The following is a 25,243-nucleotide window of genomic DNA, read 5'->3' as shown; positions in this document are numbered from 1 at the left end:
ACGGGGTGGATGTGCAGCTTGGCCAGGACACTAGCTGTTGTGTCCCCATATCCAGAACCAGTTCACATTTTTCAGGTTCCTGTCTGCGGAGGCCTCTCATTCTCGGGAGGAAGATCGTCTGCGCCAGGCACTGATCTCCGGATGGAGGACACGGCACCAGCAGGTGGCGCTGCGGCCCCAGGTCTGATGGGTGTCCACGCTGAGGAGGAACGGAGGCCTCCTGGGGCCGGGGATGGCGGCGGCGGCCCCACAGGCCCTCGGGGTAGACAGTGGGGGGGAGGGGCGGGAGAGGCGGGGGGTGTGTGGGTGTCTATGTGTGTGTGTGTCGCCCTGGCGGTGAAGGGCGGACGGCCCCCAGTCCTGGAGGCTGGCCTGGCCTCCCTCCATGCTCCAGTCTGAGGGGCAGGTGCCTGGAAGGGCTGCTCAGGGCGGGGCCACAACGAGCCCGCGGGTTCTGTCCCGGCCCCTGGACGCCAACGAGCCGTCCAGAGAGAGGCAGTGAGCATTTCCTCGGAGGAGCAGGCCACGTCCTGAGGACACCTGGGGTCACAGGCCAGCCTGCCGCTCTCCCCAGCCCCTATCTGCCTTCAGAGCAGGCTGCGGGGTCCTCGGGCTGGTGTGGGGCCTGCGGGCGAAGGTCTGGGCCACAGGGGAGGGTCCCCTACGCACCTCATCGAGGCCTGGTCCGCAGGGCCGGCAGAGGGGCGGCCGGACGTCCGACGGGGGGCGCTGGCGTCACACGGGGTCAACCTCACGCCCCTGGCGCGTCTGCAGCTGCAAGGACACGAACTGGCAGAAGCACAGGCCCAGCTCGAGGTGGCCGCGGGCTCTGTGCGCCTCGTCGCAGGCGGGGAAGTACGCGTGCGCCACGCAGCAGGCGTAGCTGCAGGAGAAGCGCAGCAGGGCCTCCCGGAACAGGGCCTCGCCCTCCGCCGCCTCCAGGAAGACCCGCCTGCAGTCGCCCAGCAGCACGTACACGAAGTGCAGCTTGTTCATGGTGTCGCAGCCCATCAGCAGCGAGTGGGGCGCCAGCAGGAGGTTGGCCTCCCCCACCCTGAGCACCAGTTCCTGCATCATCTTCTTGGAGAACCTCCTGAACCAGCACAGGGTGTTCACTCCTAACACGAAGAAGAGGGGCAGAAGAATAGGTTGGCAGAGATGAGGAAGAAGCGCTGAGCTGGGGTGTTTTCCAGGAAGCCCATGATCAGGGGCAGGGAGAGCAGGGCCAAGGCCACAAGAAACAGGAAGACGGCCAGCGTGACCCTGCAGCCCAGGTAGCGGAGGCAGGACCTGGGGGACCGCACCCCGTTGAGGATGCCCACGGCTCGCCTGTACACCTCAGGGTCCTCCAGCACCTCCTTCAGGGGGTCGGGGACGCCCAGGGTGCTGAAGGTGCCCACCTTCCACGAGGGCAGACTGTCCCTGTTGACGCAGTTCAGGGTCAGGAGGCTCTTCCCGCTGTACAGGGAGGCGGCGGGGCGCCGGGCGGGCAGGGAGCGGGCCAGGCGGTGGTTGGGCAAGAGCAGGAGCTGCACCACTTTGCGGTAGAAGTGGCTGTCTGCCGCCTCCAGGTACGTTAGGTGGCTGAGGTGCAGCGGGACCTGGCAGGGCCTCAGCAGGACCGGGATGACCGGCTTCCTCTCCAGGCAGGAGCCGAAGAGCGACAGGTCGGCCTCCAGGAGGCACCACCGGCTCTGCACGAAGTCCTGGCTCAGCACCAGCAGCACCTTCTGGCTCTGCTGGATACACTCCGCCATGTTCTCCAGCACATTCCGCCCCGGGGTGAAGTCCCGCTCGTGCAGGCAGACCTTCAGCCCCGCGAGGTCCGCCTCCAGGCGGCTGATGAGCCCGTGGGTCCAGGTGGCGTCCACGCTGCTGTAGCTCACGAACAGGTGGAACTTCTCACTGGGCCTCAGTGGGGGGATGGCCAGAGCCACGCCTCCCTCCCCAGGGCCAGACTCCATGGGCACCACCTGGGAATCCAGCCCTGGGAATCTGCCTCCGGTCTCCGGAGAAGAAAACCACCCTCAGCCTGCAAAAGATCAAGACACACGGACTGATACAGGATGGACAACAGCGGACTATCTACAAAGACGGAACTGAGGTCGAGAACCCGCAGCACACAGCTCGGAGAGCCACAAACGACCCCAGTCACAACTGGCCCAAACCACCAGCTTTCCTGCTTACTGCCCGCCCCCCTTCCAAGGCAGGGCCCTTCGGAGAAAGCCAGCACGTTCCCTTTCCCAATCGCAAGGATACCGCTGCTCTAGCTCCCCGCCCCCAGCCCCCAGCAGGGTGCCTGAGCCCCCTTCCACTGTGGAGTCTCCCACTCCCCTGCCTGCCTCTGGGTCTCGGCCACACCCAAGTGTCGTGGGATCCCCCAATACGGTGCGCTGTAAGGAATCAGCCTTGCTGTTCTCATCTGGGGCATCTTCCTTGATGTCCACTGGACATTGGCTTTGAAAGGGTCGGGGCACAGAGTGACCGCATCTTCCAGCCCCTTCTTTCTCTTCAGTTGTGGCTCACCTGGTTACTGGTCCTGAGGGATTGCTATAGACTGAATGTTTATGTCCCCAGAATTTGTCGGAGCCCTAACCCCCAGGTACAGGTACAGGGAGATGATTAGGGCATAAGGGTAGAGCCCCATGAATGGGGTTAGTGCCCTTATAAAGAGACCCTCAGACAGCACCCCGCCCCTGCCACCAGTGAGGATGCTGTGAGAAGGCGCCACCTGCAAGCCAGGAGGTGGCCATGACACCAGCACCCAGATCCCAGAATGCCAGCCTGCAGACTGTGAGAAGTGACTGTCTATTGTTGAAGCCCCCAGACTGTCGTGTTGTGTTCCTAATTTTTTTTTAACGTTTATTTTTGAGACAGAGACACAGAGCATGAGCAGTGGAGGGGCAGAGAGAGAAGGAGACACAGAATCCAAAGCAGCCTCCAGGCTCTGAGCTGTCAGCACAGAGCCCGATGCGGGGCTCGAAGTCACGAACCGTGAGATCACGACCTGAGCCGAAGTCAGACGCTCAACCGCCTGAGCCACCCAGGCGCCCCTGTCGTGTTGTGTTCTGGAGCCCAAGCAGACTAAGATGGGTCCGCCTCTATAACGTTTGCTCTATTGCTCTAGGAAGGGCAGACACACTTTCAGGAAGCACTAGAACTTTCTCCATGCTGCCCGAGACCCTCACATCGAGATCCCAATGCTCCAACTCAGTGAACAGAGCTTGAACTGCGGCCACCAGAGGTCTGTCCGCTAGTGTCCCAGGAGGCCCACAGAGCACTCGCTGCTGAGACCCTCTCACGTGCCGACGACCGGCTGGCAGCCCTGCCGAGGGGCCTCGCCCCCTGGAGCCCTGCACACCCCATGTGGCAGCTGGTCAGTGGCTGTGCTGCCACTCTGCCAGGAAGTTCCCAGCTGAGACCCGTCCCCTCTCGGTGAGCAGGGGCAGCAGAGCCCAGAGGAGGACCAGGGAGCAGCTCTGGGAAATGGAGGTGGGGGAAGCCCGGCTACCCACCCCCTGCTTCCACGGGGCCCCCCACCCCTACTCGCTCTACCAGCTGGTCGGGAAGAAGGCACCCGCACAGTGTTGACGAGGGGCTCCTCCCGTAGCGCGGCCAGCACAGCACAGCCGGAGCCTCTGTAAGGGGCCACGGTGCCCACCCTTCCTGGCCAGCAAGCCCTCCTGCGTGGGCACCATCGCCACACCACCACCCCCGCTTCCAGGTGGCACAGCGGAACGTCAGGTGGGCGAGGCTCTGGGGGACACATCTGAAAGCCTGGTCTCACAGGGCTCCCCCTCCATGGAGGGCTGGCTGCCCCGCCTCTCCCACGGGCAGCCTGCAAAGTGGGTAAGGGTGTGCACGCGGCCGGGACGTGCCTGCACCCGCGCCACGCTTCCCCGGCAGACACGCTTGGTTTACCTCGTCGTTAAAGGCTATGACTCAGACACCGTTCTGGGCATTGAGGGTCTCAGCCAGCCAGCACCGGCCACCCATGCTGCCCACTCTTCACTGCAGTCCGGGGGAGGCCTGGGAGGCAGCTGGGGACCCTCCCCCAGTGCCGTCCCCACATAGAAGGAAGTTTGCAGCCAATACTTTCTAGGGGCATCTCTGCTACAGCACAAGGAGCGAGAAACCGAAAAGAGGAAGCAGATTGAGGAAGGCCCCTTGTGCAGAATGGGGGTGAGGGGTGGACAGGGAGAAGAGGCAGAGCACTGCCCCTTCTGAGAAACCCAGCTGGGCCTCAAGGTCTGGAAATAGGGGCAAGATGGTCAGGAAGCTCTTGAAGTCTGTCTGATGGTGATGCTGGGCACTTACAAGGCCCCTCTGCCGGGGCCGCTGGGCTTGCCGGCCGCCCGGCCAGGCCCTGCAGCTGGAAGGAGTGACGGGGAGGGCCGGGTGACCGGTGCCTCCCGGCAAGTTCCCCGAGCAGGTCTGGCCAGGGTGGGGCGTGGGAGTGCATCCTCGAAGGAAGGGGAGGCCCCAGCTGCTGGGCGACCCTGCCCAAACAGCCACGCGGGGCTCAGGTGACTTCCCCTGTTCCTGCCCTCTCAGGGTCAGCCTGGGAGCCAGCTGCGGCCCTCCTGGTGGTTTCCCAAAACCCACCCACACCTCGCACCGGCCCCTTCACCAGTTCTACTCAGCAACCCAAGGGAGAAGCCATCTGGGTCCCTGGGGGCCCCGTCCCCCTCCAAGACCTCCTCCCACCTGGGCCAAAGGTGTGTCTCCAAAGGCTCCTCTCCGAGCTGAGCCATCACGTGCATGTGATCTCTTAAGAAAATAGCTATTTGAACTCCCCCCTGGTGAAGACAGTCCCTCACGGACTATTTTGTTCCTGGAAAAGCAGCGACACCCAGAATTGATGAAGCTGCCTGGTGCTGATGATGCCAGTGAGGCTGGCACACCCCGCATGGACCAGGGGCCTGCGATGTGTCACCACAGATTCGGAGCACAAGCTGGCAACCACTCCAAGAGGCACGGAGGAGGGGTCTGCCTTTTGAGGACAGAATCCCCCAGAAAAACCAGCCACAGGCCCAGCTGATGAGATCGTGCCTGGAGTAACAGAACTTTGAGGGGCAGGCACATCCAGTGATACCGCCTTCGGAGGACAGAGATTTTCCCAACAACAAATCCTTTGAGGGGCTCACCTCTCCCTGCACATCCTGCCCCCCCTCCCCCCAGTCGGAGGGACACTCACCCCTCACCAACACCCAGTCTTCAAAAGCAAGGGTGGCCTGGGGTGTCCGCTACCCAATGAAAAGAAGCCTCTGGCCTCCCTGCCTGTGAGCAGCGGGGGGGGGGGGCTAATGGGGGCCAGGGGTAGTTTCCCCTTGCAAGCGCCAGGGAAGGAGGGAAGGAGGGGGGGAGGGGGAGGGAAGAAGGGGGAGGGAAGCTGGCCAGGCTGGGAACACAAGGGCAGGAAGTAGATCCAGGGAAAGCTATTTGAGCCCCTGGGAGGCGGGACACACCGCTGCTCTTTGCTCTGATGCTCTTTGCTCCGGGCTCCCGGGCCCAGGAGTCGGGCCGCTGGGGCATGACTCCCGGGCACTCAGGGCAAAGCCAAAGGCTGCGGTTGGTCCTCCTGGAAGGGCTGTGCGGGAGGGGGCCCTCGGGCAGGTGGGGGTGCTAACCGGAGCCCTCTCCTCTCGGCTGCATTCCTGGCTGGGTCCAGGCTGTAGCTTGAGGACCACCACCTTCCGCCCCGCACGGTCATGGACCCCCACCCCACGTTACTGCCGCGTTTCCGCGGGCGGTGCTGGTCCCAGAGCTCATTTCCGTGAGGCAGCCAGGGCAAGAAAGAGGGTCACCGCGAGTGTTTAACACACCGCACACTCACACACCGGCCTCTCCTGAGGGGGCCCCGCTGAGCCCAGGCCCAGCTCGGACCGCGGGGCTCCAAACCCAAGCCTGGAGGGATCGGGGAAGTGGGGGGTGTGGGGCTCAAAGGCTGGCCTCCTCCCATCCCCCCACCTTCCTTGTGAACTCTGCTTCCCTATCAGACGACCCTCTGCTCCTTACCGGTTCAGCGCCATGGGCGGGGGGATTCCCGCGGATCCCTGGGGTCTCAGAGCATCGTGACCACGGGACCTCTGCCCCCACCCCGGAGTTCCAGTTTGGGGCTGGGCTGGTCTGGTCTGAGAGGTCAGCTCCTGCCACGGACCAAGCTGGGCAGGGCCCTGCTCCTGGTGGGGGGGGGGGGGGGGGGGGGAGGGGGAGGGGGCGGGGGGAGGGAATCCCAGTCCCGCCCCGCCTTCCACCCTCGGCCCGCCCCCTCCACCCCCACTCCGGGCAAGCCATCGGGCGTCCAGCACCGAAAAGGGCGGTCTGGACACGCGAGGGAATCCGGGAGGTGAGTGGGCTGGGGCCACAGGGTCGGTGCAGGTTCCAGCCGTTGAGGACCTCTCCAAGGGAGGTGACCGTCCCACCCCTTCCAGGGCTCCTTTCAGCCTGGTCACTAGTCAAGGGTCAAGGCTATTCAATGCAGACCCTAGTGGGTGGGCAGGGCAGGGGGGGCCCCCATGCCTCCCTCCCCATCACCAGTCAAGGACCCTCTGGGCCGTGGGCAGTGGTCCTTGGGGCCTGGTCAGTGGCTCAGGCAACATTTCCCTCCTAACAAAGCTCTCCACAACTCGGAGCAGGGGAGTGACCTCCTTCCCTGCACCCCACTCAGTTCAGACCCCACCCCCACTGCCTCCCCCGGACCTCAGCTCCGACTCTGCCGGAAGCTCTGCTTCCCGCTCCTGCCTGGGCTCTGGTTTCCTGACTCTGTGCCCTGCCCTCGGCATTCTGGGAGGTTCCCAGTGAGCTGTGAGGCTCTCTGGGCCCGTCCCCGCTCCTCACTTGTCTGTATCCTCATTGCTCAACCCGCAGCAAAGTACCACCCTCCTCCCTCCTCCCTCTCTGCGCCTGGTTCCAGTTTACTGATTATCCAAGCTCTGTTTACAAGACTGGTAGCCCTAGAAGTGGGGGGAAGGAATGAGAGCAGAAGAGGGGGGCGGGGGGGGTGGGGAAGAGGGCCGTGGACAGCTGCCTCTAGGAGCAGCCATAGGCAGGGTCGTCCCTCCCACAGGTAGGGACGCCCCGGTCATCCTGGGCCTGTGCTGGTGGCTGGAGAGGAGAGCAGAGGGAGGAGAGAACCCTGTGCTGGAGGAAGGTGGCAAGAAGGCAGGTGTGGGGCTCAGAAGGTGGTCGTTAGGCTGCTGGCCAGAGTCCAGGTGGTGATGTCACCCCAGCTCCCCAGGCCGACGCGGGCAGACACACTCAGGGCCTCCAGCTTAGCACTGACCCCCAGCCTGTCCTTGCGGCCAGACCTGACTCCCGAGTCCTTAGTGCATCCAAGGGCCAGCCGTCAGCCCTTGTGCACCCCTGAGCCCGGTCTGGTGGGAGAGATGAGTCTGCACATGACTGCATCCTGGCATCCTAGGGCCCCCCGCCCTCATGTTAGCGGGGACGGTCTGGAAAGCAAGTCTGTGCTCCCAACACTGGAGACCAGAATGTGCAGGGCTGGGACACAGAGGCGGGGCTCCATCTCACCGGGGTGGTCCTGCTGGCCCTGGCCCCGTCACTTGGTGATCCCATCATTTCCCAGCCCGAGGCTGTCGAGCGTCTGAGGGGGGGGCTGGACCGATCAAGGAAGAACCAAACTTTTAAGGCTCCATGTGACCCAAGCTCTGCCACTTACTATCCATGTGGCCTTCGGACAGACCCTTAAACCCCCAGAATGTCAGATGGCTCAGCCAGAAAGCACAGACACTGCCTCTCTGAGGTCAGAGACAGGTCTCTGGCCACGCAAGGCTGCAGGGGGCTTTGTGTGACCCAGAGTGCCTGGGAGTTTTGTTGTTGTTTTATTAAACGTGTTGCCCACACTTTAAAAGCAGGAAGTTGGCTGACCGATCAGGATTTCTAGCTTCTCTGAAGCTCTTGGACGTTCTGGCAGGCAGGGCCCTCCTTCCTCAGTGCGGCCCTCCACAAAAAGGCACCTAGAAAGTCTGGAACCTCCCTGGCTGCACAGGAGCACACAAGTGTCCAGGGAGAAGGGAGATGAACCCCGAGGGGAGCACGACGGCCTGGCTGCAGCGGCCCACGTGCGTTTGCCACCACAGGGGCCAAGAGCGGCTTCTAGTGACCCCGCGAGGTCAGAAGACGGGACGCCAAGCCAGGCCAGGGTAGAGCCGGCAGGGGGGTCGCCGCAGGAGGCTGGGCCCCCAAAGGCTGGTGTCGCGAGAGGGGCCGGACCGGACAGAGAATCCCCCACAGCAAAACAACCCTGTGGGTGCTCTACAGCCTGTCACCCCCAGCTGGGAGTTTAGTCACACACATAGCTACGCAGAGGGTTGGGTTTTCATTTGCTGTGTGGCTCAGCAAATGAGTGGTTCTGGGGTCCCCACAGCAGTAGTGAAGTCTCTTCTAGAAGAACATAGCTCTCAAACCAGACTGCACAGGACTCCCACGGCTGAAACCACATGACACGAACGCCACGGTTACGGGACAGGAGAGGAGACAGTCTCCGCCAGCAAGATGCCGCAAAGCAACAAACTCAACCATGCTCGGAAAATGGAATTAGAGAAACCATGCTCGGAAAATGGAATTGGTGGCATCTGGGAGGCGGCGGGCTGCTCCAGGATGAACTTTCCCGACTACCGGCTGCCAGAAATGGGGAACTCAGACTCCATACCTTTTATGAGGAGCCTGTGGCCACAGAAGTTGCTGCCGATGCTCTGGGTGAAGCGTGGAAGGGTTACGTTGTCCGAACCAGCAGTTATGCTGGTTACGCTTTCTCTCTCTCTCTCTCTCTCTCTCTCAAATAAAAAACAATTTTTTTAATGAGATTTTCTGGGTCGCCTGGGCGACTCAGTGAGTTAAGCGTCCAACTTCGGTTCAGGTCATGATCTCACAGTTCGTGGGTTCGAACCCCGCGTCGGACTCTGTGCTGACAGCTCAGACCCTGGAGCCTGTTTGGGATTCTGTGTCTCCCTCTCTCTCTGCCCCTCCACTGCTCACACTCTGTGTGTCTCTCTCTGTCTCAAAAATGAATAAACATTTTTAAAAAATAAAAATGAGATTTTCTAAGAGTAACAGATTAAAAAAAGAAAAAGAAAAAAGAAAATGGAATTAAAGATATTAAAAATAAAGTGTGTGTTTAAAATTTTATTTTAAAGGGTCCGTGCTGTCAGCATGGGATTTTCTCTCTCCCTCTCTCTGCCCCTCCCCTCTAGTGTTCTCTCTCTCTCTCAAAATAAATAAGCATTAAAAAATTTGTTTGCAGAAATAAAAGAATTGAAAACACAAAATAGCATCAAAATGCATTAAAAACAAATAGAGAAATTTGAAAAGAATAAAATGGAACTTTTAGAAAGAAAGAAAGTATATTTTTGAAAATTAAATACTCAGTTAAATAGCATTAAACACAGCTGAAGAAAACAGGTTGGGATGTGGAAGAAACAGCTGAAGAAATGATCCAGAACTCAATACAGACAGAGATAAGAGATATAAAGCGGGGGTTAGGAGACCAAGAGATACAACGAGGTCACACATAATTTTAATTGGAGTTTCAGGTAGAAAATAGGGAAATGGCAATATCTGAAAAGGTAGCAGCTCATAACTTCTCAGAATTGATGAAAAAAGTGGACCTGTCTTTTCAAAAAACACAGTATATCCCAAACAAAAATAGACAATAGAAACTGTGTTCGACTTCCAAACTACTGGGGGGGGGGGGGGGATAATTTCTTTTTCAAAAGAATATCTAAAGGAAATCAGAGAAGGAGAAAAAAGAAGCAAAGATAAAGTGGAACAATAAATAGCACAAAAACAATCACACAATGATGTCTATCAGTAATTATATTACATATAAGAACATATCGGCAAAAAGAGATTTTCAGCAGGCTAACGAGTAAAATCCAGCTGTTTACAAGAGAGCCACCTGAAACATGAAGATGAAAAGCTGGAAGTGAAATGATGGGAAAAACATACTTAGCAAATGCCATTAACGGAAAAGGAGCTGGTGTAGCTGTGTGAATATTAGACAGTCTAAACATGAGCACTTAATTTGTTTTAATGCTTATTTTTGAACGAGAGTGGGCGGGGGAGGGGCAGAGAGACAGGGAGACAGAGAACCCCAAGCAGCCCACATGGAGCTCAAATCCATGAAGTGTGAGATCATGACCGGAGGCAAAATCAAGAGTCGGAGGCTCAACAGACCGAGCCCCGCAGCCGCCCGACATCAGCACTTTATTGGAGACAATACAAATCAGTACTTGATGATAAGGAGTCAACTCACCAGGATGATATAATAATTTTAAACTTATAAGCACTTAATAACACGGTGTCAAATTTGGTAAAATAAAACTTGGCAAAATTAAAAGGAGAAATTGACACTCCGTTTTCAGAATGGGGCTTGAAAGGTGCTTTCCTCTCAGCGACTGACAGATACGTGTTTGTGAATGCATCTATGTGGGGAGGGGCATGTGTGTATGTGCGTGTTTATGGTGTGCGTGCGCTCCTGCTGCACATGTATTGTACATGAACCTGGCGTGTTTGGGGAGGTGAGTTTTGAAAGCTGGAATAGGGCTAAGGAGTGGAGCCCTGTGGTCTTAACCCAGGCTCAGCCTGCAGAGTTTCCCAACCTCATCCTGGACAGTAGGCTCTTCAAGGGGAGGGAAGGACGTGGCATGGCCCTGGGTAGGGTGGGCACCCCTAACTAGGATGAAGAAGTGTCTGGGCTGTCACTGCTGAGCCTGGATCCCCATATAGCTGCCTTGAGGGGCCCAAGCCCCGAGGGATGTGACATCTCATAGATCCAGCCAGACGTCCTCCGTGGGGAAGCTGTGAGAGGGGTGACACAGGGACTCCAGGAAGCCTCTGCTGGGGTTTGGGTCTTCCAACCTCAGTTTTGGAGGTGACAAATGGCTCTCAAGTGCATCTACCGTGAGCCGGAGACTGGGCAGCCCCTGGGGGGATCTTAGGACACCAGGCCCTTTGTGGGCAGCTGTGGGGGCACAAGCTCTTTGTGGTGGCCAGGGCCCGGGTTGGGGGTGGGTGGGAGTAGGGAACGGCAGCTAACGCATGATGGGGTTTTTCATGGGGATGATGAAGATGTTCTGGAATTAGTCCCTGTGACAGTGGCACAGCTGTGTGAATACACTAAAACCCACTGAGATGTATACTTTGAAATGGTGCATTTTAGGCTATGTGTGTATTATATTTCAACTAAAAGTAACCGAGATGGCACAGGGATGATGGGGCTGGGGCCGCCCACTTGTAAGCAAAGACCGGAAGCTCTAGTCACCGGCGGAGGAGAGGTGCTGAAGACACTGAAATGCAGCTGGGTCACCCAGGGGGGCAAGTGCCACCTGCCCGGGGCCAAGCTGGGCGTGTTTTCTGGAAATAGAGCCGTGAGAGCCCCTGCACCTGCACCACCACTCCCCGCCCCCCAGCTCAGGGCTGGGACTGTGATGATCCTCTGACCCCCCTCCCCCTTTGACCTGGAAAACCCTGGAAAACCAGGGAGGGAGCCAACACTACTCCCAGTGCCTCCCATCCCCCTTGACCATTCTCCCCTGAGGTTGGCCACCCATCACCTCTCCTAACTTCTCATGAAGGCTGGACTGGAGACCTTGGCTGCTGCTGTCTGAGCCTCTTTGAACAGTGTCTGGACAGCAACGGGCTCCCCTGGTGTGGGGGGGACCCTGCTGACTCCAGCAGCTGCTCCTCTTTTGCCCCACCGCCCCCAGGGCTCTGGCCACGCTAAATGTTCCATCTCTGTGTCCCCACTCTGCCAAGCCTCCGTCCCCTCTGCTGGGCACCCTTCCCCTCTTTGCTTCCAGATTAGCCTGTGAGTCAGGTCCCCACCGGCATCGCACCCTCCCCAGCAGCCCCCAGCACGTGCCTCCTGGCTCACAGGCCCCACCTGGCCGGACAGCGTCTGTGGTGGCCTTGTGTCCACCCCAGCACAGCTGGCCGGCCAGCAGCAGCGATGTTTGGGTAGGGAGGGAGAGAGAACTGAGCTCCGGTCAGCCCTGCACACGGCAGGCCGCCCAGCCATGGGTCATCCACACCAGGACTATGCCCGCTCCTGCGTGCAGCTCCGGGTCTGCCCCACCCACCCCAGAAGGAATCCTTCCAAGGCCTCTAATGTGGGGGCGGCAGGGGAGCCCATGCCTGGTGGGGGCAGGTGGAGAGGGGCCTGCGGGGACCGGCATCAGAGTTTGTGCGGGAGCCCTGCTCCAGGCTAACCTGCGCCCCAGAATGCAGAGAGCCCCAGGTAGGTGGCCGTCCCAGAGCCTGGCCGGAGGGGGTCCCCGAGGATGCGCAGCAGGCCCTGGGGCGTGTGCCCCCTTCCACAGTGGCTCAACAGAAGCTCCGGCTGTGCATGGCCGGGCCCGGCTCTCACTTCCTCTCTCACTTCAAGTCCTGGCAGGATGCCGCCACTCTGCCCTCCATCAGACATTTCCTGTCCAGCAGCCGGCAGGCGAGGTGCCAGCTTTCTGCCAAGGGGGGTCCTGGGTGCTGGGATCCCCGGTGGGTGGTAGAGGACAGGCAGCCCACAGTCTGGGCCAGCTTGGCCGAGGTTCTTGGGGTCACTCGGGGCGCCAGGTGTCCTTGCCTGCCACAGCCACGGGGGCAGTGGGGGCACCATGTGGTCACAGCCATGAGACCCAGGTCACGGCCGCGGGCAACAGGAGGAGGCCTGAGGTTGAGGGGTCCCTGTCCGCACTGGCCCCTGGTCCTTCCTCTTGGGGAGTCCTCTCCAAGGACTCACTGCAAGGGTTCAAGGACATCTCCTGCCCCACTGAGATACCATGTGAATGTATATAGATAGCCCTGAGTCTGAGGGTGGGGCCAGAAGGAGGGCAGGCATGGCGGCGGGAGCGGGGGGGGGGGGGGGGGGGGGGACGGGGCGGGCAGAAGGTCAGAGGGCAGTGAGCATTCTAGGCTTTCCTTTTCAGTGGGCACCACGCAGTCCAGATGCACCGCTGGGCAGTTTGACCGACCAGACTGCCAGGCTCGAATGCCATAGGAACGCCGCCAGCCTGCGTCTAGGTTGAGTCCAAACTCAATCTTAAAAAAGCCAAAAAGAAAGAGCTGGAAACGGCACTAGTCCTCCCCTGGGCGGGGCCCCTGAAGGGAAATCAGGTGATTCCCATGAGGCTTCTCCTGTTGCACAGAAAGCGTTGTGACAGCCGCCCCAAGAGCCTGGTGGGTCAGTGCCCCGCGTGAGGCCAGCACACCTGCCCGTGGTGTTTCTGCCCCTCCCCCACACCAGCGAGAGGGGAAACACGTCTGCCTCCTCCGAAGCTGAACTCTGTGCCAAGGAGCGCGTGGTGTGGGTCCAGTCGGACACGAGGGCACGCCCTCCCAGACCCAGCCTCCACTAGCCGCTCTGCCTTGCTCCCCGACCCCGACTGGGTCCTGACCCCTGCTGTGTACGTCACTCTAGAGGTTGGGGTGGCTCTACCGTGTGGGGAAGCCGGGTCCTGTCCCCACTCTGGCTTGGCTGGCAGAACCCCATGCTCTCTGGGCTCAGTATCCCCATAAGCGGGGACGTGTCGTCAGACTCTGGGCCTGCAGCCTGGTGCTGGGCACACAGGGCTCTGGGGCTCCCGTCCCCCAACTCAGGAGCAAAGGCACCCAGGCATCGTGTCTGCTTCTGCTCTGACACCCCTCCTTCTCTCTGACATGCCCTCGGGAGGTCAAAGCCTGGGGCGTCTCCATCTTACCCCAGTGACCAAGGTCAGGTGCCTCCTTCCCGGCAGGCAGTGTCCCCAGTGGCAGGAAGTGACCTCCCGAGCCAGGAGACCACAAGTCAGGCCTGACACTGGGCTCTGTTGCACAGGCCAGGCCCCAGGGCCCTCACGCTCACATCTGAGCCCGAGGAAAAGCTCACATCTGCTCCGTGTCAGCAAAACATTTCTTTTGACTTTTGACTTCTTTCCAAAGGGAGAACAATGGCTCACACAGAGGACAGAGATCCTGCCCCAGAGCTCGCAGTGCAGGGGTTGTGGCTGGCTGTCCGGGACAGTGAGAAACTGTGTCCATGTTAATTGGTCTCCCCCCTCCGGTGGCACAGTAGGGTTCCTGAGGTGGCTGTATGGTCCCGGTGGTAATTCGCTAGTTTAGGGCAGACCTGGATGCTCCTTTCTTCCCTTGCTTGTTCCCCGAAGAGGGTCTGGAAACAGGCCCGGCTGAGAGCCAGCCCCCAGACTCAGGCGGGGTGGAGAGGCCAAGCAGGGGCCACGTCTCCTTGCCCAGATTGTCCCCGAGCCCAGGACAGACAGCTGTTGAGGCTGGTTCCAGATGCTCCTTCTGTGTCTTTCTGGGTCTGCGTGTCCAGGGACGGGGGCCTTCAGGACCCCTCAGTTGCTCTGCTCAGCCAGGCCGGCAGCTGGACACTCAGGTGGGGAGCCAGGGTCAGGTGCCCTCAGGCACAGCAGCTCAGGACCTCAGAGCAAGAGCAGAGCAGGGCTGGCCCACAGGGTCACTTTCCAGCAGGCAGGGGACTAGCCCCCAGCCCAGGACACCATGCCCTACTGGAGGATGTCCCCTGCCCCTGCCTGGAGCCCGAGCCACCCGATGCCCACCTGGTTCCCGGGAAGCACCTGTCTCCGGGGGTGCACGGACCTGTCGGCTCAGGGTGCTGGTGAGGCCACATCCTTACGAACAAGCTGGGACTGCAGTGACGCGACGCTGGCTGTTGTCCGAGGCAGGACGGCCTGGCCTCGCCCCACCTCAAAGGAAATCGTTCGACAAAGTTCCCTCTCCCCAAGGCACATGAGGTGGTGTGTGAGCCCATCTCCGAGCCTCGTGTGGGGCTCATACTGCATCATCTCTGAGCATCGGCAGACCGAGGCCCTCAGCTGCGTGCCCACCGCCCTGGGGAGGAAGGGGCCTGAGCAGCCCAGACCAGGGGGGCCTGCCTGACACACGGGCTTCCACAGTGTGCCTGGTGCCGGGGCGGGAGCAGGAGACACAGGGAGAGGCGTGGGCATACACACAGGGCTGACCCGGGGCCTCCGGTGGTCACCACAGGTCAGCCATGCCAGGCTGCATGCATCTAGCTTCATCAACCTGCCATGCTTTATGACACGATTTATATATAATTAATAATATATTAATTAATTGTTGCCAAATGTGTTTTAAGTATACATGCGATACAACCGTCTCTTGCTCGAGCAGACACGCTGCTGTCATGGGCTGTCCACACGGTCAGGAGAGGCTGCATCTACAGGACACCAGGTAGTGATGGAGGGGCCAGTGGAGGTGGGTAAACTTGAGAAGATCACCCTCCTCAGGCAGGACCTGTTGATCAGGAGTCCCTGCACCTATGGGCCCTCCAGGCAGGGTCTGGTTCTCCTAAAACAGGATGGTTCCAAGCCCCCGAGGGCCTGGGCAGGACAGTGTAGAGTCCCCAGCCAGGCCCTTCAGGGGGCCATTGTGGGGAGGAGGGCCCGGCCTGAGGCCCCAGGAGCCCCTGAGGCTCCCCCAACCGTTTGAGGTCCGTATGCTGTGCTCTGAACACTGTTCCCCGGAAGCCCAGGAGCTGAGGTCGTGCACCTGAGCCTGGGGGAGTGGGCCTCACATTGCCACGTGGCTGGAGCTGGGGAGGGATCCGTGTTGGGGAGGGGTCTCCGTGGAAGAAAGTGCTTCTGGGTGCTGGAGTTCGATAGCAGTCAGGGTCGGAAGCCGGGCGAGAAGGAACCAGGAATGGCCAGGCAGCTGCCATGCCCCCCGAGGGGGACAATAGACTACAGAGGGGACAAAAGAGGGGGACATTCCCCCCACCACACCCATGGAGACGGCTGGTCGGCCAGCCACGAGTCCAGTGGCGGCCACAGCAGGGCAGGAAGGGCAGGTCAGAGCAGCTCCTGGTCACGGCTCCACCAGACCCTGGGGCGGGGGTGTCCCAGGGACGGGGTGTCGCACGTTCCAGCCCTACCCTGCGTACAGGGGCTGAGCATCCTCAGAGCTGGGCTTCCTGCCACCCACAGGCTCCCAGGGATCTGGGCAGAAGACAGGTGCCCCAGGCCCAGCATGGTCTGAGTGCCCACCACCCTCAACATTCATTCATCAACCCATGGTTGCTGAGCACTTTCTGGCTCCATGCCGAGGAGCACCTGGTGAGCACAGAAACATCCTCTCTAGTCGGGAGACAGAGAAAAGAGAGGGCTCATCCTACAAGTGGTCCTAAGGGCTGAGAAGGACAGGGGATGTGGCCACTGGTGACCAGGGGAGAGCTCCCTGGGAAGGTGACATGGGGCAGGGCTGAGCACACAAGGGGGCCCGAGGGGACTGTGGGGCCAGGGGGCTAAGGTGAGCCTGGGTTCCAGGTGATGGCCTGGCATGGGGGGCACAGGTGGTCTTGCTCCCTCGGGGAGCTGCCACAGCTGTGGGGGTGGGGACCAGGGAGCCAGGAACCCAAGAGCCACAGTCCCTTTGGAGGCCCTACAGGAGGCAAGGGTGACGGTCAGCACTTGGTACGCCTTCATCGGGTCGGCCTGAAGTTCACCGGTGGCCGCGTGCCCCAGGGGCCCAGATTTAGAGGCGCCTGCAGCCAAGTGGCCCCTTCTGATCCAGGGCCTGGATCCACTCAAGGTGGAGGCTGGTGCTAGACCTGAGAACCACCTCCTGGGGACCCCATACAGGGGCCCCCACCCTGGGCAGAGGAACGGGCCAGGCAGAGAGGCCCCGAACAGCAAGTGGGGGCAAGGGCGCTGCCCTGCAAGGTCCCCGGGCTCGCCCGAGCGGCCAGTGCGTGGTGTGTGTGGAGAGAGGGGAGAGCCACTGCCTGGGAGGCCTTCCCGGTGACTGGAACCCACGTTCTGTGACGCTCAGCTGAAGGAAAGAGGAAGAGAAAGGAAGACCCCAACCTGCAGCTAGCAAGCGAGGCCCAGGGGAAACGGAAGCCGGAAGCTGTGAGCGGGACGCCATCCCAGGCGCCAGGCCCCGCGAGCAGGCTCCACTCTGCAGGGCCTCTCGAAAGCTGCCCTGCCCCCACCCCGCTCAGGGGAGAAGGAGCAATCAGGGGCTGGCTCCCAGGAGGCCAGTCGGGTGTGGGCTACTGATAGGCTATGGCAGCGGGGTCCCCTGGGCCGCGTCAGCCTAATGGACACCATCTGTCCCACAGACCCGAGTCCTGGGGACCTGGGCAAACAGGAGCGAACCCAGGAAATTCGAGAGAGCCATCCGGTAACCCTGATGCAGAACAAGGGCTCCAGGAGCCTCCCTTGGAAGTTCAAGTGGGAGCGGTGTGCCCACAGCTACGGCCTCTGAGAAGCGTGCTGGGACGCACAGACCAGACTTGTTCCTGCCGCACCTGCCCTGCCGTCCCCCGCACCCCCCCACCCCCCCAGCTGACACAGCAAACAAGAATCAGCCGCTGGCAAATGATTCCAGGACCCAGGGGCTTCTGCTCCACTGGCCAGCCAAGCTGGCCTGACAGGCACAGACCCCTCCATAAAGGCCAGTGGGCTCCAAGGTCTGGGAAGAGCTGCCATGCGCCCCAGCACACAAGCCCACCCCAGACCCCAGCATCCTTCCTGGGTCCATGAAGGGAGCGTGGCTGACTCTTACCAGGAAGATGGCGACCATCACTGACTACAGTTAGCTGTTCTGAGCAGCCAGGATCTGATGTCTGCCTAGGAGGTCACTGGAGCCTGAGTCCAACCTGAGTGGTGGGGGGAAGTGGCCTGTGAAGAGGCTGTAGGGAGGAGAGCAGCGTGGGAGAGTGGGCAGGGGCACATCCCGCGCAGAGGACAGGGTGGGCAGGGATTCAGGACTGGCCTGAGGGAAACTCCATTCTTTGAGCTAGCAAGAGGCGTCTGTCTCCTGGGCTGGGGGGGCTGGGCAGCACTTGTGCAGAAGCTTCTGGAGCAGCCACCGTTGGAAGGCCCAGGAAATTCCAAGGGGCTGGAAGTCCAAGAGACTGGGCCCCACCCAGGGCTGCCTGCTTGCCCAGCCCTGGGTGGATACGCGGGTGACAAGTGACCATTGGGTTTCCAAAAATCTGTCTGAGGACTCACTCAAGTCCTGTCAGCAGGTGTCCCCTGTGCTCTTTACCACATGACTCAGTCCCTGAGAGTGTTGCCTGACCTCCCAGAGCCCCTGGAGACTAAGCCCCAACCCAAACCCCAGGGCAAGAAAACCCCTTGTGTGGCCTGGGGCTGGGGGTACGGCCTGGGGTTAGGGGGATGGGGGGTGCAGCCTGGGGCTGGGGGGTTAAGGGGTGCAGCCTGGGGCTGGGAGTGCAGCCTGGGGCTGGGGGGTGCAGCCTGGCACTGGGGGGGGGGGGGGTGCAGCCTGGGGCTACGGGGCTGCTTGGTGAATCCTACAGAGTGTCACCTGGTAGCCATGGGGCCCGAGGACTGCTGGTCGTGAGCGACCCGGCAGAGGCAGGGACCCTGCCCCCACTCGTGGGCGGGAGGGGCGCGGGGCGGGGCGGGGCGGAGCTTCCCGGAGGCGCAGGCCCCTCCCCTGCTCGGCCGCCTCTAGCGGGGCGGAGCGGCTCCCTCCCTTCCCCCGTTCCCTCCCGGCGCGGGGCCCGGTTTAATAAAGTTGAAAAGGAGCTGGAACCCGGCGGCCAGACAGCAGCCCCGTGCGCTGGGTGGGAGCGCTCAGGGCACCGCGACGCCCGCAGGCCGGCCGGGGGCTTCACAGGAGCAATTACCCCGGGCCGGCGGGAGGCCAGGGAGGCCCGGGGCCGCGGGAGAGCTGGGGAAGGACCGCGAGGCCCGGGACTGGCAGCCCCCTCCCCACGGAAGCGCGCGCGGGCGGGGCGGCGACGGGGTCGCCCGTTGAGTGGCGCGGCCTTTGTGCCGGCGCTGTGAGCAGCTACACGCTCAGAGCCCGCTCCCCGGTGACGTCTCAAAGAGCCTTTGACGGGGAGCCCCCTGGCAGGAGGGCTCACCTGCAGAGACGCTCTATAGAGCCTTTGAAAGCGCAGCAGCTGCCAGGGGCTGTCAGCCGGGCACCTAGAGGGACAAAGAATGGGGGAGCTGGCCCCTTCAATGAGAGGCCACTTGGAAACAGCAGGCATGTGCCAAGCCCGCAGACTGGGAAAGAAAAGTGCTCTTCATCGGGGACTCGGTGTTTGAAGGGGACCCTTTCTCAGCCTCAGCGCCCTCATGTGCATGACAAAGGGGCCTCGGGGCACGGGCCTGGAGGCCAACAGTCCCAGCGGGGCGGCCAGAGCGCTCAAGTGTGGCCGGTGCATGCGTCCAGCGGGAGCTGGGCCCTGCTGCCCGGCCACAACCCAGTCATCTCTGGGCGCTCTCTGGTCCCGCACTGCAGGACGCTCCTGCAGGGAAGCGGGTGGTGGGCTCCCATCCTCCCCTGGGAGGTGGTGAAGGAGGCCCAGCACTGCAGCCTGAACATCCCCAGGGCTCAGTGCCTGCCTGGGGCCAGTGCTGGGGGTGTGTGAGGCTCCGGTCATCACCATCCTGGTTGGGGAAGCCAGAGCTGCCTCTTCTGGAACGTGGAGGGGAACTTGAGGCAGGGGAGCCCTTGTGGCCACAGCATCCCTGAAGCAGAGATCCTGGTTTTCCGTCACCACCCGAGACTGCCCACCCGAGCAGGGGCCAGACAGCAGCCCAGGCCCAGGGTCCACACGTGCCCAGCCGCCTCCCCGCCTCCAGGACTGCAGAAGAAAGTAGGCAGTCAGACCCACTGCCAGAAACGTCAGCCTTAAATGGTCTTTTAGACCAGGATTAAATTAGATTCTAGATTGTCAATTACCCTCCATTTTCGATTGTTTTCAAACTTAACAATTCTTGGGCCATGAATTGTCCATAGATGCACACAGCTCATTCCCTGGTGTCTTTGATCAAGAAGAAAACACCCAAGGCCCCTACATCTCTCTGCAGAACTCCCAAATGCAGCCCCCCTGTCCCCCTCCCTGCCTGAGGGTGAGGGGTGGGGGTCCTGCTAAGGTCTCATCAGTCCCCCAGGCCACGCCACCAGCACTGGCATAGCCTATGAGGCACAAATAGAGAACTACCTTACTGGTGTGGCCACCTGAACTTCCTGCCTGAGCCTACACACCCCTTCCCCCCTTTATTTACAACAAAACCCATGCTCCTAACATCAGTTTTCATGACCCCAAGATCCTATTCCCCTTTCTGGGCCCCTCCCATAGTGCCACCCTCATTGGCCTTGCCTCTGTCCCCAAAACACCCCTGGCATTAGAGTCTCTGCTCAGATCTCACACTTTGCGTTTTCCTAACCACACACCCGATGCCCCTCTATTTGCCACAGTGACTTGAGGGCTGTTGGGGGATGTGTTCCCTACCCTAATGTCTTCCCTGAATGTGGGGAGTGCACTAGGGTGACTGGTCTCTCAATGCCCCTCATTTACTCTGTCCCTGGAGAGGTTGAGCCTTGCCCAGAGGCCCCTGTGGAGGACAGACTGGGCCCAAGTGGCCCAAGGCTCTCCTTCCCCTTGACCAAGCATGGGCTGGGGCACTGAGGGAGGGCCAAGGAGGCCACCTCTTTCTGGGGCTGGTCTGGTCGACTCTCATACTGGGGTACCGTTCCCACTTGCCATTTTTATGAACGGAAGTGGTCAGCTTGGAGACCCCACGCCTTTTCATGTACTTCCTGAGGCAGGAGCAGTGCTCTGTATGAACCAGAATTCCAGAATACCCCCTAAGAACCCTAATATCTCTCATCTGGTTTGGACCCACCCAGCCCATCCACCTGTCAACTTGTCCTGAGGGGCTCAGGGCTCAGGGAGGGGACCGCTCTTCTGGCCTGTCACCAGGGCCAGCCTCAACTGGGACTGCTGTGTGTGGCCTTCCTCTGGGCCTGCAGGGATCTGAGGCCGGCAGGATCAGGCCGGATTACAAGCCCCAGAAGCTTCCGCCCAGCGGGCTCAGAGATGTGAGCAGCTTGGCCGTCGTGGCTGCAGGGAGGACAGGCATATGTGCAGGACTCCGTGGAGGGCCTCTGTCTAGAACAGAAACTCCGCGCCTGGAAAATTACCAAAACTGAGGCTGCGTTTGTTTTGAAAATTAACGTACTTCAATGAGGAGAATTCAGCGAGGAAAAACGTCCGCCCTTGAAGCCGTGGGATTTCTTCCCCTCTTCCCATAGCTGAGGGGTTTTCAAGGATTGCACACTGGCCGTGTTTCTTACTCCATGGCTGTCCGTCTGAGGCCAGTGCCCCTCGACAACCCTGGCTCCTCTGAGACCCCATCCCCTGGGATTTACAGGCCTTCCTCAAACCACTTCCAGCTTCTCTGGGCTGCTGGCAACCACAGGAATGAAGTCTGGGAATCAGGGTTTCAGCCCTGATTTCCAGGCCGGCAGGACCCGCGAGGCCACTGCCTAGTGGCCCCTCGGTGGAGTGCTGGTGGCGTCAGACTCATCTGCAGCAGAGAGCAGGGAGGCTCCGTGGACTGGCCCTGAGCACAGCCCGCCATCCCCAGGGCTTGTCTCCACAGACCATCAACCAGCAAGACCCCCACCATCCACAGAATCAAGCCTGCAAAAGCTTCATCAACATCTAAAGCCACACACTGGGTGAGCCTGAAAGATGGGAGAGAATTATTACAGAAGTGTCTGTGTGGCTCAGAAATTAAACGTTCATGACCCCGTATCTGGGAAATGATTAAGAAACTTTCCACAGTCTGCCCAAAACAACATGCCCCGTGGGCCTGGGCCATTTATGACGCAGTGAATATGGTGTTTGGCCAAGCAAGGAGCAAGGTCTCAAGTGACCATCAGAGTCCTGGGGCCTCTTGGGTAGCGCTGGCCCAGCAGACTTCCCCGGGCAGGGGCTGCCTGCCCAGCTTCCCAGTGTCCATACACAGGAGCCTGGTCCAGGGCTCCAGTGCCATCCTCCAGGGACAGTGGCCTCTTCATAGCCGGCTCAACAAGGGGAAGGGGACGTTCCTCTGGTCCAAAAGAGGTGAGGCTCTGGAAGATAAGAGAGGTAGGAGAATAGGTGTCTGCTGTTTTGTCTGTTTTTAAAACCTCGTCCTTCCCTGGGGATTCCTGGCCCTGCTCAGTCTCTCTGAAGCCTGTCCTGCTTGGGGTCTTCCTGGGAGGAGGCCCAGCCCCCAGCCCGTGGCCTCCGCAGGGACGCGCTGGGTCCTCAGGACAAAGGAAATCAAGTCCCGGTTCCCCCGGCAGCTAAGTGACTCGGTTGCCCCCAAAGCGATTTTCACAGCCAGGGAAGCGCAATTGTATTTTCCAGCTCATTAACCCGGCGCACAAAGCGCAGCAGTCCCCGGCCCGGAGCACGGGACCGCGGATTCCAGAGGTCCCTCCCCGCCTGGAGACGCGGCTGCCCATTGTCCCCGAAATGTACCGCCTGTTTATTCAGGTCCTTTGAACACTCCTTCCGCATTGTGTGGGCACGCCTGGGAGAATCCTGCTCAGCCCAGACGAGGCCCCAGGCCGGCGCCACAGACAGAAACTTAGATCCGACCTTCACTCGTCAAGGTGCTCCGGGCTCCCGCAGGCCCCGCGGTGGAGGGGGGGTGGGGGCGGTCCGGGCGGCTGGGGGGGGCGGGGCGAAGGCTTCGGGGAAGAGGAGCACGTGGCCCCAGCCCCACAAGACCCTCTAACTCCCGAGGGGTGGGGGCCAGGCCCAGGAGGACCCCGCTTTCTCTCCCCGGGTGGGGTCTGGGATGTCACCCCCTCCTCACCCCTGCTACTGAGCTGGTGCCCCAACAGCGGCCGTGTGGTCCGGCCGGCCGTGAGGTCCAAAAGCCTGCGTAGCATGGGCCAGGGCGGCCCCACCTCGAACGCCACTCCCCTTCCCCACCCCCATGGGTGAGCGGTGGGTTCGGCAGCAGGGGAAGAGCCCCACGCCCATTCTTCCTGCAGCACCAGGAAAGCGTGAGGCCTTGAACCCGTGGCTTTGCCCAGGGCCTTCCCTCGTCTTCCGCTGGGGGGGGGGGGGGGGAGTGGGAGAGCAGGGAGGAGAAGGGAGGGGGAGGGAGGACAGGAAGGAGCGGAGAAGGAGGAGGGAGGGGGGAAGGAGGAGGGACGAGGGAAGGGGAGGGAAGTGGGGGGTACCCTCCAGGCTGTCACTTCCTCTGTTGCTTCCTTCGCATTTCCACGGGCTTCCCAAGTCCGCAGAGCGCACTCACAGACCACATGGAGGCAAGATGGGCCCAGGGCGCCCCCCCCAGGCCCCAGCCTCGGCCTTCTCCTCCAGGCGCCCCGCTGTCCTGACAGCCCCACAGCCCGTCCCGAAGGCCTCCTGCCTTTCCCGCCAGCTCCTTCCCGGCCAGAGAGTCCTGACAAAGGGCTCTTCCCCAGACAAACCTTCGGGCCAGTTTGCATTTTCCAGAAATGGCCCCAACAGTACGTGCTTTTGGGTCCCCTAGGCTCTGGGTGGGCCTTTTTAACACCCAGGAGAACGCTGACCTGACAGTCGCTGCCGCCCCGGACTCCCCAGCCTTCTACCTGGTTCGTGTGCTAGAGCACCGTGGCCCCTCCCCCGCGGGTCCCCTGCCCCCTTCCCCAGGGGCACCGTGGCCCCTACCCCGGGGTCCTGGGGCCCCTTCCTGTCCCGCAGCCCTGGCCTCTGCCCTCTCTCTGTTCCAGCTTCCCCATACCCCTTCCCAAGCCAAGGACTGCGCAAAGGCAGCCCGGCACGGCTTGCCCGGACCAGGACTGATCCTCAGCTGGTCCCAGACAGGAGTGAGCACCTACCCTGACGGCTTCCTGTGGTTTCTGCTCTGAGCCTGAGGGTCGGGGGCTCACGTGAGAGGAGCTGAACGCTCTTACCCTAGGGACGAGTTTCCCAAAACCTCCAGTGACTCTGCAAGGCAGAGATTTGGTAGTAAGTCCTAGTGCCAAAATCTAGACGCTCGTGCAGTATTCCTTTATGAGGCCTTTCTTGCTCTTGTGGGACCCATTGAAACGGGGGACAGAGCCTGGCCCTCAGGCCGGCCCGCTGCTAAGATGGGAGAAACAGGAGGGCACGGGGTGAGGGCCAAGGCCAGCTGGCGCTTCAGGGCCCCACTGGGGCTGCTTCCTGCATGAAGGTGGGGGTCCCACGGGGGAGGGGGCCTGTGCTGCCCGTGCACCGCCCCCCAGCACTCCGGGGGTGTGCCATTGCCCTCTTCCCTGTCAGGGGTCCTCCTGGGCCACTCTTCAGGGGCCCAGCCCTCAGGACTTCCTGCTCCCTCTCTTCACTGGCAGAAGCATCACTCTGACTGGTTCCACCCCAGGAACTTCAGTTCTTTCTGCCACATCTCAAGACCCGATAATCGTTTCTTTTGCATGACCTCAAAAAAAATGGCTTCTATTGTAGCTTAAACTACACACACTCGGGAGTGGCACTGATAGGTTTCTGAGACCCTACTGTGGCAGGGGATGGTCAGCAAGAATGACATAACCTGAAGATTCCTGGGTAGGCTGTGATGAGCTGCGGAGGAGCCAGGACAGGTGGAGAGACCACCTGGGCAGGCACCTCTGAGTCCTGGCTGACTCCTGCACCCCTGGGTGCGTGCCAGCAGACATTCGCAAGGACCAGGCCTCAGGGACTCACCACCACCTGCTAAACTGGCTTCTCCCACAGCACCCATTTAAGCCCTGCAAGCTAGAATCTCTCACATGTCTCATGGAAGGTGCCCCCTAGAGGTCTCTGTGACATGCTGGGATGTATGTAGTTCCCACCAGCGCTGGCTGCCTCATCCCTGACCTCACCCGTGTAGGTGCTAACCTAGAACTTGGTCTTGGTGACTCCACTTCTGGCCAAGATGGAGCCACAGAGACAGAGTCTACTGTCCTACCTGAAACGTTCAAGAGGTCGATAAGATACACACAACACACCTGAACAACGGTTCCAGGCCGTGAACATGAGGCCATGAAGGACAGCCCGTTATTCAGAGACAAGAAACAGATGAGCCCTACAATCGCCCCCAACTTGTGGTTGGGCTCCTGGGGTGGGAAAGTGGAGATGGGGGGCCAGGCAGACAGGAGACTGGGGTCAGCAGCACAAAAGACCAAAGAAGGCAGAGCTGCACAGAGTGAGGGCTCCAGAGTTCTTCAGGGGCCCCCCTCTGAACTCAGTCGAGAGTAGATCAGTGCATGCATGTGGGGTTGTGGATAGAAACATTCCAGAGTGTTAGAGTCGCACCTGACACTCAGGTCTGGGAGCAGCACCAGTTCCCACCAGCCAGATGGAAAATCCCATGATCCATGGCGTTTGGGGAGGGGGACAGGGAGCCCTGCCTCAGGGGAAGGGTCCTGGATGAGCACTGCTCCAAATCTGCCTGAGAAATCTAAAAGGAAG

At 60.7% G+C, this 25,243-nt stretch overlaps 1 protein-coding gene and 1 long non-coding RNA gene across 2 annotated transcripts; both read right to left on the bottom strand.

Annotated features, from left to right (window-relative positions):
- Positions 1–384: 384 nt before the first annotated feature.
- Positions 385–6,187, bottom strand: LOC122493415. Its single transcript, XM_043597964.1, has 2 exons — positions 6,019–6,187; positions 385–2,032 (listed from the first exon to the last, which is right to left on the bottom strand). Exon 2 carries the CDS (start codon positions 1,962–1,964, stop codon positions 1,119–1,121), a length of 846 nt encoding a protein of 281 aa, XP_043453899.1. The 5' UTR covers positions 1,965–2,032; positions 6,019–6,187; the 3' UTR covers positions 385–1,118.
- A 15,431-nt stretch (positions 6,188–21,618) lies between these two features.
- LOC122493563 lies at positions 21,619–22,890 on the bottom strand. Its single transcript, XR_006299926.1, has 2 exons — positions 22,301–22,890; positions 21,619–21,906 (listed from the first exon to the last, which is right to left on the bottom strand). It is a non-coding gene; the product is annotated as an uncharacterized LOC122493563 (long non-coding RNA).
- Positions 22,891–25,243: the final 2,353 nt, after the last annotated feature.

The sequence above is a fragment of the Prionailurus bengalensis genome, chromosome D2, assembly GCF_016509475.1.
Source record: "Prionailurus bengalensis isolate Pbe53 chromosome D2, Fcat_Pben_1.1_paternal_pri, whole genome shotgun sequence".
Taxonomy (NCBI): domain Eukaryota; kingdom Metazoa; phylum Chordata; class Mammalia; order Carnivora; family Felidae; genus Prionailurus; species Prionailurus bengalensis.
The sequence above is the reverse complement of the archived record's forward strand: the minus strand, read 5'-3'. Positions and strand labels throughout refer to the sequence as shown.

Coding starts and splice junctions, on each gene's coding strand:
- LOC122493415 (XM_043597964.1), bottom strand. CDS start 1,964: ATGGAGTCTGGCCCTGGGGAGGGAGGCGTGGCTCTGGCCATCCCCCCA.